This window comes from Cibotium barometz, chromosome 19 (genome assembly GCF_041138505.1).
Source record: "Cibotium barometz isolate CiBa-2024 chromosome 19, ASM4113850v1, whole genome shotgun sequence".
Classification (NCBI taxonomy): domain Eukaryota; kingdom Viridiplantae; phylum Streptophyta; class Polypodiopsida; order Cyatheales; family Cibotiaceae; genus Cibotium; species Cibotium barometz.
Window position 1 is genome coordinate 47,345,815 of NC_141064.1, and position 17,575 is coordinate 47,363,389.

At 45.0% G+C, this 17,575-nt stretch overlaps 1 protein-coding gene across 1 annotated transcript in view; it reads left to right on the forward strand.

Annotated features, from left to right (window-relative positions):
• The first annotated feature begins 907 nt into the window (after positions 1-907).
• LOC147628679 (transcription factor GTE5, chloroplastic-like) overlaps positions 908-17,575 on the forward strand; it is a 44,129-nt gene continuing 27,461 nt past the window's right edge. The window contains exons 1-3 of the mRNA XM_086813894.1: positions 908-1,059; positions 1,340-3,104; positions 3,216-3,258. Of these exons, the coding sequence (XP_086670020.1) occupies positions 1,794-3,104; positions 3,216-3,258 (1,354 nt within the window). The 5' untranslated portion in view covers positions 908-1,059; positions 1,340-1,793. The remainder of the gene's footprint in view (positions 1,060-1,339; positions 3,105-3,215; positions 3,259-17,575) is intronic.

Below are 17,575 nucleotides of genomic sequence, written 5' to 3' on the forward strand. Positions count from 1 at the left end.
GGTGGACCCAAAACAGGCATGCACAATAACGACCAAGAATCAGGCCGTCATGCACACAAACTAGCCGAGCAGTGAAACCATGACGAACACAGAGTCACAGTCGAACATGGAGGGGAATCAGAAAGCAACTAACAAGCAACAACAATAGCCCCGACATGCACAAGGCCAAGAACTAGGCCAACCAATCATGCACAGAGAAATGACTAGGGAGAGCCCACCGTAAACAATGAACAAAGGCCACAGGGAAGCGACCGAGTAGCACCGATAAGAGAGGAAGCCATCATCAAAAAATCCTAAGTTAAAGGTGGGCGCTAGCCTAAGAAGGGTGCCAAAACCCCTTCACACCAAAGCATGAGGCCACATTAACTGACCATCAATTGCATTAAAAATAAATACAAATTATTTCACTTTTTCCTTGCCTAAAAAGTTAAGCAAAAAATCCCGTCTAGCCAGAAACAATCGCTAAGGTCCTTGCCATGGCCTACCAAAAGGAGCATATTTGAAATTTCTGACCAGAAAGGAGTACATATGAATTTTTTGACCGCTACAACGGGGGTATTGATGACATTAAACTCTAGAGCCTTCTAGTAATTGATATATCATATACACCCTACGTTTGTTCTTCGTCACCGTATCGAGACTCGAGGTGTAGGTCACACTAGGTGCAAGGTTTAAAATATATGTAGGTCATAGTAGGTGCAAGGTTTAAAATATATGTAGGTCATAGTAGGTGCCAGGTTTAAAATATATTCAAGGTGAAGGTGCGGTGCAAAATATATTTAATCTTTTCACGCTCGATGTGGGATTGCTTCCACGTGGCGTGTGATAGGCAGCTAGGATCGGACGGCTGAGAAGCCTTGATGAGCCGAGGGATCGAATCGCCAGAAAAGCTCAACAAATTGGAAGCTTGGCATGTCCCTCCTCTTCCCAAAGCACTACCGATCTGGCTATGGCGTGAAAAAGCTCAAGTTTTTTGCCTGCAATTCTACTTCTTTATCACCTGATGAATCTCAATTTCGACCGCGTTTGTGTCCTGGATGGATCTTGGCTGATGATGAGGTAAGAATAAAATCATTTTCTTGCCCTGCCATGACCATATCTGCAGTCTGCCATCGCCACAGCATCGAGAGTTTTTAACTGCCATGATCATTCCTTAATTCGGCCATAGCCATAGCTTGAAGGGCTTCGCTTTGAGATAGCTTTTCAGGGTTCTGCGAAACAGAGTACAGGTTAATTGCCGGGGAAAAATTCGTAGCTGCATTGTGACATTCAACTGCATACCTCCTAGTTAGCTACTGTTATGCTAATTTAGGATTTCTCCTTGTGGCGACCTGTGAAGGTGTATATAGTGCACGCATTGACATTGCTGATACGGTAGTCAGATTGATGTGATGGTATATTTAGCATGGCTATATTTAGCATGGCTTCCGTAGAATGGTACCGTTTATGATGTTGATGTTTGTGCCTTCGCTTGTGATGGTATTTCAAATGTGGATGCGTTGATGATATAAATACCATACTGGTTGGGCCTTGGCAAGGTGTATACATTGGTATAGACTGTTGGCATATTCATAATTGCAAGCGATGGCATTTACTATGTTGCTACCATGGTGGTTGCATTGAGAATACGGCAAATGTGCAATATACATTGATGATGTTGGTTTCATAGACTTGCTAGATGCCCAGGCATGCATGACCTAAAGAATGGCAATGCCAATTTGGCATGTGCGACACATACATAAGCAATGGCATCAGGGAGTGGAGCTGCACTCCGTTTTGGAATCTAATGGTTGATGAATAGTTCCTTCAATATCGACAGGAGATATTTTATGTCCATGAATGCTGCCTACGCGGGCCCCATCTACGAGGCGGCCTCTGATGACTCCTCGAGTTTGAACTGTAAGTCGATGAGCCTGAATGCCCAAGCCTGGAAGGAGAAATGGAGTATTCAGCAAGGTCATAGACAGGGTCCTGTCATGACGGCAGCAGAGATGAGAAAAGAGCCGCGAAGGGAGCTTAGGAAAAGGTTGAGGGAAGAGCTGAGCATAGTACAGGGTTTGTATTCAAGGCTTGAAGCGAGAGAATTGCAACTGAAAAGGCACTCTCGATCAACAGGAGTATATCCAACTTTGAGCGATGCACGGTTCTCTAGGAATGATGCCAAAAGTGCTGCTGGTAAAGAGGTCACCTCGAGTTCTCCTAGGTATATGGTGGGCACTGGGTTAAAGCGAGCAGGGACGGGTCAGAATGGCAGGGATCGGAAGAGCAAGCCCAGCAAAAAGAAACCTGAGTTTTTGTCACAGTGCAGGAATATACTTAAAAAGTTGATGGGGCATAAAGACGGATGGGTTTTCAATGAGCCTGTTGATGCTGTGAAGCTTGGTCTTTCAGATTACCACTTGTTTATCAAGAAGCCCATGGATCTTGGGACTATCAAGGGTAAACTGGACAGAAAAGGGTACAACTCACCCGAACAGTTTGCCAGTGATGTGCAGTTAACGTTTGATAATGCAATGACTTACAACCCACCTGGGAATGATGTGCACCAAATGGCAAATGAGCTACTGCATTTGTTTGAAGAGAACTGGAATGCCTTCAGGGAGAAGCTGGAGAGGCAAGATGGTGGCAGGGAGTCAAATACATTGCGTGAAAACTCTGGGGAGCTAGCTGAAAACCCTCCTGTACATTTTGGGATGGAGAACCTTCAATCTCAGCCTACATTGAACAAGAAGACTACCAACACGGATACTGCTTTGGCTAAGAAGCCCAAAACCCCTCCCAAGCCCAAAACTTCTGCTAAGCCTAAAGCTCCACTGATACCCAATACCATCACCAAACCCAAAGCTGGCACCAAGCCCAAACGAGGGATGAGTTACGAAGAAAAGGCCAACTTAGTTCGAAGCTTGCAGCTGCTTCCCGCCCAAATGCAGGATGAAATCATACGGTTGATGAAAGAAAGGAATCCAAATTTGAGTCAGAAGGATGATGAAATAGAGGTCGACATAGATTCATTTGACAATGATACACTCTGGGAACTGGATGGGTGTGTAAAAAATTGCCTCAAAACTGTTGAGGAAAGCAAGACAATGGAAGAGAAAAGTCAGGTATGCATGCTATGTAGTTGTCATTCAACAAGGTGGAACTTTTGAATTTCTGCCTAGTTTGGTTGATAACCCTGCTGATAGTCATTCATTTTTTAACTTGCTATGTCGCAGCCCTCCACAAATGCTGGAGTCCAGAACCCAAGCAAACAAACATGTGATGCTTCTCTCTCCTTCAGGAAGTAAAGTAACTTTTAGCTGTGCTGGAATGTGGATTGTGCATGTGCTTGCATCCCTCCCTTTGATGTGTGTGTGTGCATGTGCGTGTGCATGCATGCAGGTGCACGTGCATTCCTCCTTTTTATGCACATGTGTGTGCATGTATGCATATAGAGTCTAAACGCGTGAGCATGCGTGTGGGTGTGCACAAGTGCATGAGCTTGCAATGCTTGCGTGGCTGCATTTCTTTACCTAGAGTTGCATGCTTGTGTTCAAATGCATGCATCCCTCTCTTAGAGAGAGAGAGAGAGAGGCCCATGAACAGTTGCCTAGCTGATTGGAATCAAACCCACGCAAGGTGTGCTTGGGAGGAGGAAGAAAAAGTAGCTAGAAGAAGTGGGTGAGAGCAGGACATGTTGGGATATTCACCCAATATTTATGCCCATATTCTATAAGGTTAACTGGGGCACATAACACCTTGGCTTTACTCTTGTAAAAGGGCCTCATTTCTACCTAGAAGAAGGGGCCTATTTCCCATGCATCTAGGAGACCACCAATGTTGACTTTGGTGAGAGATTCTAGGAAGAGCGTCTAGGAGATGATTAAGGTGTCAGAATATGCAGCGGAAATGATAACCAAACTTGGGTAGACAAGAGCAAGTAGAATGCAGAAAATAGACAGCACAAGAAACACAGAAAGATAGGTGTGTAAACTCTTCTCTATACACAAGATCCCGCAAATGACTGAATGATACAATGGTGGGGGGCATGGGGCCTATTTATGTGCCCCATGCATGCAGTCGGCCTGCTGTAAAAGCTCTCCACGATTGCTGAATATGCAGTCGGCCAGCCACACGACTGCTGAATGGACAGTCGGCCAGCCACTAGGTGCTCCTGCCAACCATCTGGCATCCTTCCACACCATGGAAAAAATGGGAAAAATAGGGAAAAAATATGAGGAGTGAGGAAAAATGATAAAACACCTTATACAGGGCGGGCACACCCACAACAGAGGCCCTGGTGTATAAATATAGACAGGAGATGACTTCTAACACCCCCTCTCAGCTCCTGGCTATGAAATCAACCCAAGGGAGCTGGAGTGCCGCATGAGCGTAGCTTGAGGTAAAGACTTCGTGAAGAGGTCCGCCGCATTGTCCTCCGTCGAACAATAAAGTAGCAAGATGTCACCAGCCAAGATCTTCACGTACAAAGTGATACTGTATCTCTATGTGCTTGGTCCGGGCATGGAAGACTGGGTTCCGAGCAATAGCTATACAACTCTGGTTATCGCACTGGATGACTGTGGGCTCCTTCTGTGGAAACCCAATCTCGCCTAGCAGCCTCCGCAGCCACACAACCTCACAAGCAGCACCACAAGCAGCCCGGTACTCTGTCTCTGTCGAAGAAAGGGCAATAGTTGGCTGCCTCTTGCTGCTCCAAGAAACTGCTCCTGAGCCGAGGGTAAAACTGTATCCTGAAGTAGATCTCCTCGTGTCTGGATCTCCTCCCTAATCTGAGTCACTCCAACCTTGGAGCCTGCTCTCTCTCTCTCTCTCTCTCTCTCTCTCTCTCATTTGAGCTTGTGGATGTATGCTTGCTTGCATGCTTAATTGTTGGTGTATGCTTGTAGGGATGGTGATGCTCTAACCTCTCTCCTTCTCTCCCCTCTTTGCTCTCTACCAAGTCCCTCTTGCATGCATGTGGCATGAGGTGAAGGTTGAGCTTTCCGTAGCTCCCTCCTCCTTACTCTCTACCTAGCCATTGAATCTCTACTTGGGTAACACAAGTAGAGGTGGAGTGAGCCTCTAGCGGCTTCACATCGAGGAGTTAACTCTCATTAGGGTTGGTTAAGTGCAACTCTCCGGACTTGACCCTTGCATGTTGTCTCTCTACTTCTCTCTCTCCCTCTTGTGCACAAGGTAGTATGTTAGGATTAACCCATAATTAAAGTGCCAGCCCATATAGTCGAGTTCACACTATGGACCTTTCATTATATGTTATTGTAGGAGAGTACTTTCCCTTATAGTATGTACTCTTATATTTTAGTTACATGGTTATAGAGAAGAGAAGAAGATAGAAGAGAATTTAGCCATCCATCTCTCTCATGTCTCTCTCTCTCTCTCTCTCTCTCTCTCTCTCTCTCTCGTGTGTGTATTTGCTTGCAAGGAACTCAAGCTCCCCCTCTCCCCCACATTCTCTCTCATGTGTCTTTCTCTCTCTTGTGTGTGTATTTGCTTGCAAGGAACTCAAGCTCCCTCTCTCCCCCACATTCTCTTTATGGTATCAGAGCTCTGATTTATATGAGAGATAAGGAGACAAGCAAGAGGCAAGAATAAAGCAAACAAGGAAGAGGCACACGGATAAGAGCATCATTGTCTCCTCCCCTTCTTGTTTAGGTATGACACCCCCTGGGTAGCTCTGGGAACTATACATCTCCGATTGAGGAGATTTCTTCGTAGACATGGAGATGCTTGGAATGTGCGGAGTACTTTATACTGAGATTGTGTGGCTAGAATCGCGTTTCAAGCATGTTTCAGTCTCCATTCGGTCACTACAAGGTGTTTTTGGCAGTTTCGAGAAGTTTTGGTTGAGAATGGTCTCTAGTCAAAATCTAGTTATTATAGTGCAGCAGTGTATTTTGGGAGTGCAAACAATGTTTGCACATGTATTATTGGTCTTGGGTGTATGCACATGTACTTTGGTTACATTTGGTGACATATAGGTTGTGCTAAAGTACCGTTGTAAACAGTCATAGAACATACTGTTGTGTTAAAAGTGCATATAGAAATTATTTGTTTGCAAGTTTCTGGTTAGTGCAGGCAAACATGTCTGGCTGACTCAATGAGATTATCAGTGAGAAGTTGGACAAGAGCAACTTCCACGCTTGGAAGTTTAGAATGACCAATTTTTTGATGGGTAAGGATTTTGGGACTATGTCAAAGGAGACAATAAGGCGCCTCCAGAGTTGTCTGAAGAGAATGCCACTCTAGCAAATATAAAAGCATTCAAGGACTAGAACCGGAGTGCAAGGAAAGTCATGTATTGGCTTTTAATCAGTGTCATAGACACAATGATAGAACACATATAGGATGCCAACACTCCAGCGGTTGCATGGTAGAACCTAGTGCAGATGTTCCAGACTAACACAAAGACAAGAAAACTGTAGATAAAACAAGTGCTGCATATTGTGGAGAAGAAAAGCATGTCTATCAATGAGTATGCTTTAAAGATCAAGGGTATTGTTAAATCCCTTGGGTCTATTAATGTATCAATGGAAGATGATGATTCAGTGAGCATTTGTCTGAATGGACTTGGCAAAGAGTACAAGCCATTCAAGACCTCCATTGCAGTTAGAGAGAATGCTCCCAACTTTTGGGACTTAGTCTCTATAATCATAGAAGAAAATGCTCTTGGTAAGGACTCTTCTTCACAAAGCAAGAATATATCAGAATAGGCCTTCTACTCCAATTCAGGTAGAGGCAGAGATAGAGGTTGTGGTCAAGGCCAAGGTGGTGGACGACATGGAAACCAAAAGTATGGACAACAACGGTCCAATGATTTACAACAGTAGCATCAATCATACACAAGTGGAAGAGGCCACCAGTCTAGAGGCAGGGAGAGCCGGAGGGGCCGAGGTGGTTGGCAAAGGAATCAAAGTGCAAATTGCATAGAGTGCTATTATTGTGGCAAACCAAAGCACATGTCAAAGGATTGCTTTAAAAAGCAAAATAACATTAAAAGTGGAAAGTCGCAGCAAGGCAACTATGCATCATCTAGTAAAGAGGGTGGTGACAGAGGTGAGTACCTGTTTGTGATATAGCATAGCTCAATTCCAGAATAGGAGATGTGTCAGGATCTAAAAATATATGGTATGTGGATTCCAGTACCTCTAACCACATGACTAGTCATGGGTGAGTGGTTTAGAGACATACAAAAAATGGAAAAACTAGATTATGTAGAAACAGGTGATGATATTGCGCATCCCATTGCACATGTTGGTAAAGTGCCATTATCTATATAGGATGGCAAAATGAAGTACTTGGCAGATATACATCAGGCTCCAAATATTACAAAGAATTTAGTTTCTATTGGAAAAATGGTTAAGTAGGATCTGCAAGTGAGGTTTAATCCTTAAGGATGTTTTGTGGAAGACTTTAAAAATCACTATCGCTTGGTTGCAAAGGGTAACAGAAAAGACAAGATTTTTACTTTGGATGTGAACATGCTTGAGGTAAAGGCGACCATGTTTGCATATGGAATAGGTGTCATGTAGATATTGACATATGGCACAAGCGCATTGGTCATATGAATATACAACGATTAAAGTCTATGCAGGCTCAAAATATTATTGCAGGTTTGCCAAAGTTTAAGGTTGATGGTATGCATAAAGTATGTGAAGCATGCCAGCTTGGTAATTAGGCCAAGCATGCTTTTCCACATGAAAAGTATGTCAGTGCAAGGCCATTAAATGTTATACATTCATATATATGGGGACCGACCAAGACTGCAACAATTGTAAGTTGTAGGTATTATGTTACATTTATTGACGATCACACTAAGAAAGTGTGGGTTTATTTCATGAAGGAGAAAAGTGAGGTGTTTGCTCACTTTCATATCTAAAGTCTTGGTTGAGAAGAAAAAAGACATACAAATAAAATGCTTGAGATGAGATGGTGGGAGAGAAACCATACATAAACAAATTAATAAAATAGCATAAACTATGAAAGCTTGAAAATAGAGAAGAAGTCACCATCGACACAAGGTTGGGTTCAATCTCCCTTGGGTAAGTGTGGCCCATCGTACCGATCACCTATATTTAAATATATTGATGCTTGCTATTTACAACAGGATACTCCAAAAATAAAGCCTAATAGCTTTTTGAGTCTTTGAGTGTGCAAGCTCCTTCCAAAAATATAGCAAGCCTAATTATAGAGCCTTGGGCCTACCAAAAGCATAGAAATACTATTTGGTAAATTGGTATGTACAAAGCTTTAAGACTAAAGCCTTCCCAAAAAAATATAGATGCCAAATAAGAAAACCTAAGAGATGATCACATGTCTTCTAAGATATCTCATTGTGGTCCAACGCATGTTCCACCCGCGACTAACTCATAGTCTGCCACTTAATCATCACCTACACCAAAATAATATTAGTCAACACCATAGTTGTTAGGTACGATACCGTATGGTTCGTACGATACAATACCGAACGGGAAAATACGGTATGATATAAAATTTTTATCTATCTGGTACGGTCTTTTAAAAAAATACTTATAAACTTTACTATTTTCAATTTCAAAGAGAAGACAAGTTGTCACATGACACAAACCAAAATTCCATTCAAACCAAGTTGAAAACATACATAGATGATAGGCTAAAGCCTAAGTCATACAATGCGAGGTGCTGTAGGCGCAGGTAGCCGTAGTACTAAGTACAAAAAGTGGTGCACAAAAAAGAGAGGCTAGAGAGTTGGGGCTAGAATCTAGATGAAGGAGGCTAGATGAAGAAGTGATCGCTATTAAAATCAGAGCTCTCGCTAGGATCATCTCCATTAGATGAGTGTCCATCAGAGCGCTCGCAGAAGTCACCCTCGCTAAGGATGTTGTCCTCGTCATCAAACACGGGCTCTCTAATGTCTTGTGACAAGGCAATCAGAGCGTCCTCATTTGCAAGAGCGAAGGAAGAACTACCGGAACCTCGTCGTGTGTAGGTTTGTACTATGCCACTCGAGCCGGGAGGAAAGGTGTATCCGCCGGGAGTGCCTACTCGCACTCCTCTGCTACTAGGCCGAGTTGTTGCACGTCTACGACGAGTACGAGAAACTCGTCGATCAATCTCCTTGAGCTCCGCATACAATCTCTCCTCCTCCTCATCTACCTCCTTGTGGACACTCTTGAGAGAGTCGCTTGTGAGCTTGAACTCGTCCACATGGACCTACAAGCAATAATGCGCATTGACACATAGTTATTATCAAATAAAACTCGAAAAGCAAAAAGTTAGAAGTTTAACACTTAAGTTTTAACTTTTAAGTGGTCATTAGTTGTAACTTATAAGTTATACGTGTCTAGTCGAGTCCATCTTGTGCATGGCACGCAGCATGCGCAAGTTAGTGCGGCAATACACTAGCCGCTCTAATTGTCGTGTGCTCAAGCGATTGCAGAGCTTCTTGTGTATGAGAGAGCAGGTGCTCCAATTCCTCTCACATGCACTTGAAGCGCAATCTTGAGCCAAGAGTCTCAAAGCCACCCTTTGGAGGCGGTTGAGCGTGTAGCCAAATGTCTCCCACCAAAAAAGGGGTTTCACAAGATACTCCCTTTTCCAAGTATGCAGTGATGCAAGTGCAGCTCCCCCCCTCTGGTCGTTGTAGCTAATGAGCTCCTCCAAGAACTTCCCATGGAACTCCTCTGGCAATGCCTTAGGCAAGAAGGCATCGTGGTCTTCTAGCAACTCAATGTCGGTGAAGAGGGCAGGTGATTTGTTGGCAAGACCATGGATAGGTTGCTGCATCCATCTCTATCTCCTATCCACAATGTGCAAAAGATCTTCATGCTTGTCCTCATTGAGGAAAGAACAACTGCGCAACTCGGCGGTGGCCTCTCGCATGAAGTGAACCAAGAGGCCCAAGGTAGCTCCCTCCATGTCAGTCCTGCGCAAACCCTATAGAAGGGGGGTTATGGCAATGACAATGCTCTGCACCTCGGCCCAAAAATCCTCATGCAAGCACAATTTTTGCATGTCTTTTGCCTCACTCATCTCTCTCATCCCAATCCATCCACTCCGGGCCAACCACTGTTTGGCTAAGGGGTGTCTTCATATCATATAGCCTCTCCAAGCGAAGCCACATGTATGCGAAGCGTGTGGTGTAAGGCTTCTTTAGCTCAAGGGTGCTTTGTGCACAGAACATGGCAAGCACCTTGGTCCTTCACCTTTGAGGTGAAAAAGGTGACGATGGAGGTGGCTTGCTGCATGATCGTCTTCATCCACTCCAACTTGTCCATGTCCTCCATGAGTAAGTCTACACAATGAGCCGCACATGGCGTCCATACTAAGGAGGGATAATCCCTCTCCAACAAGCAACCCATTTGTTGGCAATATGATTTATTGTAATGTAATCATACTTTCAAGAGAAAAAAAGCAAGGCACACCTCACGATTCTCACCTCAATGATGGCTTGCTTGATATGGCGATATATGAAGTGGTCCGTTGTCTTCCTCCCCTTCTTCCCGGAATCCACCGCTCGTACAAAGTATGTGCCTAGAGAGGAAGACACGAGTATGTTGATGATTCCCCTCTTCTTTCTATCACTCCACCCATCTAAGAGGATGCTTCACCTATACTTGGCTCATCCTGCTCGCACGGGTGCTAGAGAATTATCAATTCTCTCCCTCTCTTCATCAAGTTGTTTTGTGTGCATGTCGTGGTATGACACGCCAGCCCATCCATCCTGTGTCGGGCCCACATTTGCAATGTCTTTCACCATTGTCTTCCATTGCTCCACCTTGAGCACATTAAAGGAGAGATTGCACTCAATAACGGTGCGTGCAATCTCTATCTCGGCTTGACGTTGATGCTCTCGAAGATGTGGGGACCCATGGAACCCCCAGTAGCTTCGGCTAAAGTGGATTGCCTTGTGCCTTGGTCGGACCTTGGCCTCTTTGCAGAGGTGGAGGCGGAGGTGGAGACGGCAGGAGAGGAAGTGTCTTGTGGCTGGAAAATGACCTCATCATGGGTGCTTGAGTTCCTACTTAGGCGGTTGACACCCCTAATGGCTCTAAACATCTCATTGGTGATGTTTTGAGGCACTTCCTTGCATGGTGCCATTTGCCCCCCCACCTTTGCAATGTGCTCCCGAAGCATAGTGAGGCCGCTCACATAAGGCTTGCCACAATATTTGTATATCCACCTATAGCATTTTGATCTTTTGGCGGCTTGTGAGACATGGATGGCATGCAATATGAAAGCTCCATTCATGTCTCTCGTCATTGTGATTGATGAAGAGAGGAGCGGCTTGAGAGAGTGTGATATGCAGCGGAAGTCTTTGTATTGGAAGATCCTGTCACACAAATGCTCACACCGTCTTCTGTATCCTGAGTTTCGTGAGTTTAGCAATCCACTTTAATACTTCAAACTTTAAAGAGATGAGAGAGAGAGATACGAGAACTGTACACCAGATTGGGTCCCGAATTACCCACTGAAGGGCCCCCTATCCCGATAACGAGATAGTATTTGCTTTATTTCTTTAGAGAGAATGACTGTGGATTGTAGATAAGCCAAACGCAAGATCTCGGAGGATCGGAGAGTGGCTGATCTGTACACTGCTGTAGAAACACCTCGATGACCTGATCTCGAGCCTATGCACTCTTCCCAAGGGCATGAGGAAGGGCTGCACACTTGAGGCTCAGAGAAGAAGAAGGTGGACTGTTCTACACTATATTAGAATGCTGAAAACACTTACGAATGCTGTGTTACCTTCACCAGATGACTGTTGCATGTATGGATGATGCACAGAAGGCTGGACACTGATGCAAACTGCAGATTCAGGGCTGGAAACTGCTGTAAACTGTTGCTTCAGGGCTGGAAACTGCTGTGGACAGAAATGCAGGCCTGCAGGGGTGCTGATGGACTAAAACGCAGGAGTTTTGGGGCTGCTGGACAGAAACTGCAGGGTACTGAGGCTGCTGGACAGAAACGCAGAGGTCCTCTGCTGTTGCTGGACAGAAAAACGCAGGGTACTGTTGGCTGATTTCTGGCGTTGAACTGATGCTTGACAGTATGCTGAATTAGAGACTGTAGAGGACTGAATCAGGGCTGCTTTGATGCTGAAAACAGGCTGATTGGAGGCTGATAGCAGGCCTAGGGCTGTATGAAGCAAGGGGTTCTCAAGGGCTGGAGAAGCAAGCTTATGAGCTCCAAGGGCTGGATTAGTCTAGGGCTGAAGGCAAGGATACTCCTAGGGCTGAGGAGAAGAGCTCTTAGCACAATGAAGACTGAATGAGAAAATAGGCTCTAGGCAAGCCTATTTATACTAACTGGAGGTTGGTCATTTAATAAAGTTTATATTTATAAATGCCCCATAATGCAAATAATGCTAAATAAATACTAATAAATATGGAAAAAATACCAGATAAATCCCAGTAAATTCCCTAAGGCTTCGGGGATGTTCTAAATGATGCACAGGCATATGAATGCATATTATGTAGGATGCAGAGTGCTTTCTGATGCAAACCCTAAGGCTTCTACTGACTCTACATGCATGAATGATTCTCTCCAAGTGGTTTAAGGGACTTGACTGACTGACTGACTGACCCACTAAGGCTGAGGAATGACCTACGTAGCTTGTGCCCGACTTATCCTGGACTGAGGATGTACAATGGGGTCACGGCGTACGACAAATATCATCCTATTGGGTTCTAAAACTGAACAACTGATGCACTTCTGATGATGAGCCATCTTGTCACTATGCATTGAGTGCAGAGTGCATGTGACATTCCCTCCTGATTAGCTTGGTGGCAAGTTCATGGCTTCCAAGTAGTCCGCCAATAACTGGGGGTACTCCTGGAAGAATTCCTCGTCGAGCTGGGTGCCTTGATCTCGGAATTTTGTATAGAACTGACGAATCCGTCGACCGGAACCATGTTTCCATCGATGAAGAAGGATCTGCTCAGGCTCAATAACTTCTGCCTCGTCTACCACGTCTGGCTGCTGATCATCTGAAACATCAAACACTTCTGGACCAACATATGGTTTTAGCCAAGAAACATGGAAAACATCATGCATTGTCCAACTGGCAGGCAACTTTAACTTCATTGAGACATCACTTATCTTCTTAACTATTGGAAAAGGGCCAAAACTACGGAATGAAAGCTTGGGACAACGTTTGTCCACTTGTTTCAATCTCTGCTTCATGATACGCAAATAGACCCAATCCCCTTCCTTGAAGTGGACATCTCATCTAGACTTATTTGCCTGTCTGCTATATGCTTCCTGAGCTTTGGTCAAGCGGTCCTTGACTGACTCAATGATCTCGGAAAATGCTTCCGTGGTTTTATTAGCCTCTAAAGATGGAGACACCATTCTCGTCAAAAGAGAAGAAAAACGGCGACCAAAGGCTGCTTCATATGGAGTCCTCCAGTTAGTATAAATAGGCTTGCCTAGAGCCTATTTTCTCATTCAGTCTTCATTGTGCTAAGAGCTCTTCTCCTCAGCCCTAGGAGTATCCTTGCCTTCATCCCTAGACTAATCCAGCCCTTGGAGCTCATAAGCTTGCTTCTCCAGCCCTTGAGAACCCCTTGCTTCATACAGCCCTAGGCCTGCTATCAGCCTCCAATCAGCCTGTTTTCAGCATCAAAGCAGCCCTGATTCAGTCCTCTACAGTCTCTAATTCAGCATACTGTCAAGCATCAGTTCAACGCCAGAAATCAGCCTGCAGTACCCTGCGTTTTTCTGTCCAGCAATAGCAGAGGACCTCTGCGTTTCTGTCCAGCAGCCTCAGTACCCTGCAGTTTCTGTCCAGCAGCCCCAAAACTGCTGCGTTTCAGTCCATCAGCACCCCTACAGGCCTGCGTTTCTGTCCACAGCAATTTCCAGCCCTGAAGCAACAGTTTACAGCAGTTTCCAGCCCTGAATCTGCAGTTTGCATCAGTGTCCAGCCTTCTGTGCATCATCCATACATGCAGCAGTCATCTGGTGAAGGTAACACAGCATTCATAAGTGTTTTCAGCATTCTAACATAGTGTAGAACAGTCCACCTTCTTCTTCTCTGAGCCTCAGGTGTGCAGCCCTTCCTCATGCCCTTGGGAAGAGTGCATAGGCTCAAGATCAGGTCATCGAGGTGTTTCTACAGCAGTGTACAGATCAGCCACTCTCCGATCCTCCGAGATCTTGCGTTTGGCTTATCTACAGTCCACAGTCATTCTCTCTAAAGAAATAAAGCAAATACTATCTCGTTATCGGGATAGGGGGCCCTTCAGTGGGTAATTCAGGACCCAATCTGGTGTACAGTTCTCATATCTCTCTCTCTCATCTCTTTAAAGTTTGAAGTATTAAAGTGGATTGCTAAACTCACGAAACTCAGGATACAGAAGACGGTGTGAGCATTTGTGTGAAGAGAGGAGCGGCTTGAGAGAGAGGAGTATAAAGAGGGGAAGGAGGGTGGAACTTATGCTTGGGCAATGCCAAATGGATTCTGGAGCCTTGAAGATAGAGGAATAGAGGATAGAGAGGGGGGGAAAGAGAGAGAAAGAAAGCTGTATTTACGTCTACTAGAGGCCGAACTCGACCTATGAGACAAATCAATGTACAACTGTCAATGTCCTCTGGATGTCCAGAAAAGAAAAAAGGACAAAATGAACATGAAATAAACTATGAAAGTACTGAGCTAGTGGGGGGGGGGGTGATGGATGGAGCACTACTGCGCTAGAGGCTCAGTATGCAACCTATATGCGTAGCCTATATGCGTAGGGTATCAATGTAGATCTGTCTAGCTCCAGCCAGTACCATAATGGGAGTGTAATATGTGATACATAGGCGATGGCGAGGCAAAAATCCCTCGGAGCATGATCTTCGGGTGTGAGTGTAAGTGATCTAGTCGCTCCTGGATATAGTGCTGATGTTGAGCCCGTATCTCTGTGATCTCCCTCTGATGTAGTCTGGGAGTCTGGTAGCCTGGTGCTCTCGGTCTCCGTCTGGCTCGGAGCGCGCTGAAGTGTAACCCCCTCCTGTGTTCGGGTACGCACTGAGAGAGAGAGAGAAAGAAAGAAAGAAAGAAAGAAAGATTTTATTAACGTCTTCCAAAAGACCGAACTCGGCCTATGAGACAAATCGGAGTACCTGTATGGGGTATCCTCTGTCATCCCAACAAAATGAAAAAGTACTGAATAAAAAAGCTGAGTCTGGGTGTGCAGGGGATGGAGCTCTATTACTAGGAGAATGCAAAGCTATATGCATGGAGTATACAATCATGATATGCAACCTAGCTAGCTCCATCCTGTACCATATTGGGGGTATAAAATGGTATACATCAGTGATGAACGGGGTGTCCACAGCTCCCTGAAGAACATGCCTGGGTGTGCTCTGAAGCGAGCCAGTCGCTCTGCACCCTCTCTGTGAAACTGAGCTCTGATCTCTGTCATCTCTCTCTGGTATAGGCGTGGTGTCCGAAAGCCAGGTGTCCTCTGTCTCCTGCGGGCTCTAAGTGTCTCTGCTCTCTGGAGAGTAATTCCCTGCCGTGTAGGGGCTGGGAGGGGTATGGATCTCTGAAAAAATGTAGTAATCTGTGTCTGTCGCCCCCCCTCTGGAGCTGTCTGAGCCTGTAATAATGTCTCTCTGTGGCGCTGTATGTCTAGAATGTATCTCCCCAGTATGCGCTGGTCTGCTGTCTTCTGGCGTAGGGAATGTGGCTCTCTGAATAAAATGGGATATCTCTCTCTGATGGCTGTATATGCTCTGCATTTGCATACATAATGCTCCTCACTCTCCACCTCCTCTCTGCACAATCTGCATACCCTCTCCTCTCGGGGGATCCGTGCTGCTCTGCCAGTCTCAATCTCCAATCGGTGTGATGAGAGAGAGAGAGAGAGAGAGAGAGAGAGAGAGAGAGAGAGAGAGAGAGAAATGAAATGATATATTAACGTCTTCAAAAGGCCAAAATGACCTATGAGAGAGAAAGAAAGAAAGAAAGAAAGAAAGCTGTATTAACGTCTACTAGAGGCCGAACTCAACCTATGAGACAAATCAATGTACAACTGTCAATGTCTTCTGGATGTCCAGAAAAAAAAAGGACAAAATGAACATGAAATAAACTATGAAAGTACTGAGCTAGTGGGGGGGTGTGATGGATGGAGCACTACTGCTAGAGGCTCAGTATGCAACCTATATGCGCAGGGTATACAAGAATGCAATGCAGATCTGTCTAGCTCCAACCAGTACCATAATGGGGGTGTAATATGTGATACATAGGTGATGGCGAGGCAAAAATACCTTGGAGCATGATCTCCGGGTGTGAGTGTAAGTGAGCTAGCCGCTCCTGGATATGGTGCTGATGTCGAGCCCGTAGCTTAAGGCTCAGAGTTAGACTCTAGAGCTCAAAGGCTTGAGAGCTTAAGCCTTAGAGCTTGATGGCTTGACAGCTTGAAGGGCCAAGGCTTGAGAGCTTGAGCTTGAAGGCGTGGAGAAGGAGTTGAAGGCTTGAGCCTTAAATAAGTAGAGGCTTTAGGCTATAGCATATGTGATATGGCATAATATTAAAGCAAGGCCAAATGGCTGAAAATGGTCAAAAAATAGTCGAAAATGGCTAGTTGCAAAACTGCTCACAGGCGGCAACGGGCAAAAACGGTCAAGCTCTGTGGACCGTACGAAACCGGTGCATTGAAACAACCATGGTCAACGCATATAAATAAAAGGCAAATCCCATACACAAATATTGACCTGATCTACATACTTCACATATGGAATTAAAAATAATGGCATCACCCACATTCCTATGTGAAAGCAATGATCGCATGTGCATCCCCGCTTGATCATAGAGTTCATGACTAATACCACCAATGTTGACTTTGGTCAGAGATTCTAGGAAGAGCATCTAGAGAATGTAGGAGATGATTAAGGAGTACCTTGACATCATCCATGACTCACTCCATGCCTTGTATTCAGCCTATTTAAGAGGCACATCTTCGTGAATGATTAAGTCAGCATCAGGCATCGGAGTATTGGCAGCAGGCGGGGCAAGCATTGGCATCAGGTGCATCATTTAATGGCAAGCATTGCAGTAGGCACAACATTTTATAGCATTCAATGCCGATTTGTTTGTCCAGCAGGCTGACAGCTACTGGAACAGGAGGACCAGGACACCACAGCATATATAAGCATTCAGTCATAATTCAGCAAGAAATCATCAAGTTCATTCATGAGAAGTTGATCAAGGTAGTAGCATCAGATCAGCATCTTCTTCAGCATCATCATCATCGACGTTAACATTAGCAGCATCATGGGAATGTACCAGCACTCTGTCGGCTGGCAACCAGCACTCTGTCGGCTGGCAGCAGACTGTGTACAGCAACCGGCTAGAAGCTAGGCAACAGGCAGCAGGTGTGGACAGGACCAGCAGCATTTATCAGTGAATATTCAGGGGTTTTTGTCCATATAACAGGCTGACAGTGCTGGCCAACTGCATCCCAAATAAATATATAGGCATAAGAAGCCTAAGTCATTCCATCATGTCATTTTCAGTCATTCATTCATCATTAGCTTCAGTATAAGTGATGTAGATGGGCCAGGGTCACCCCTATGGGGCTGACCAAAGGCCTAACCCATGTACAAG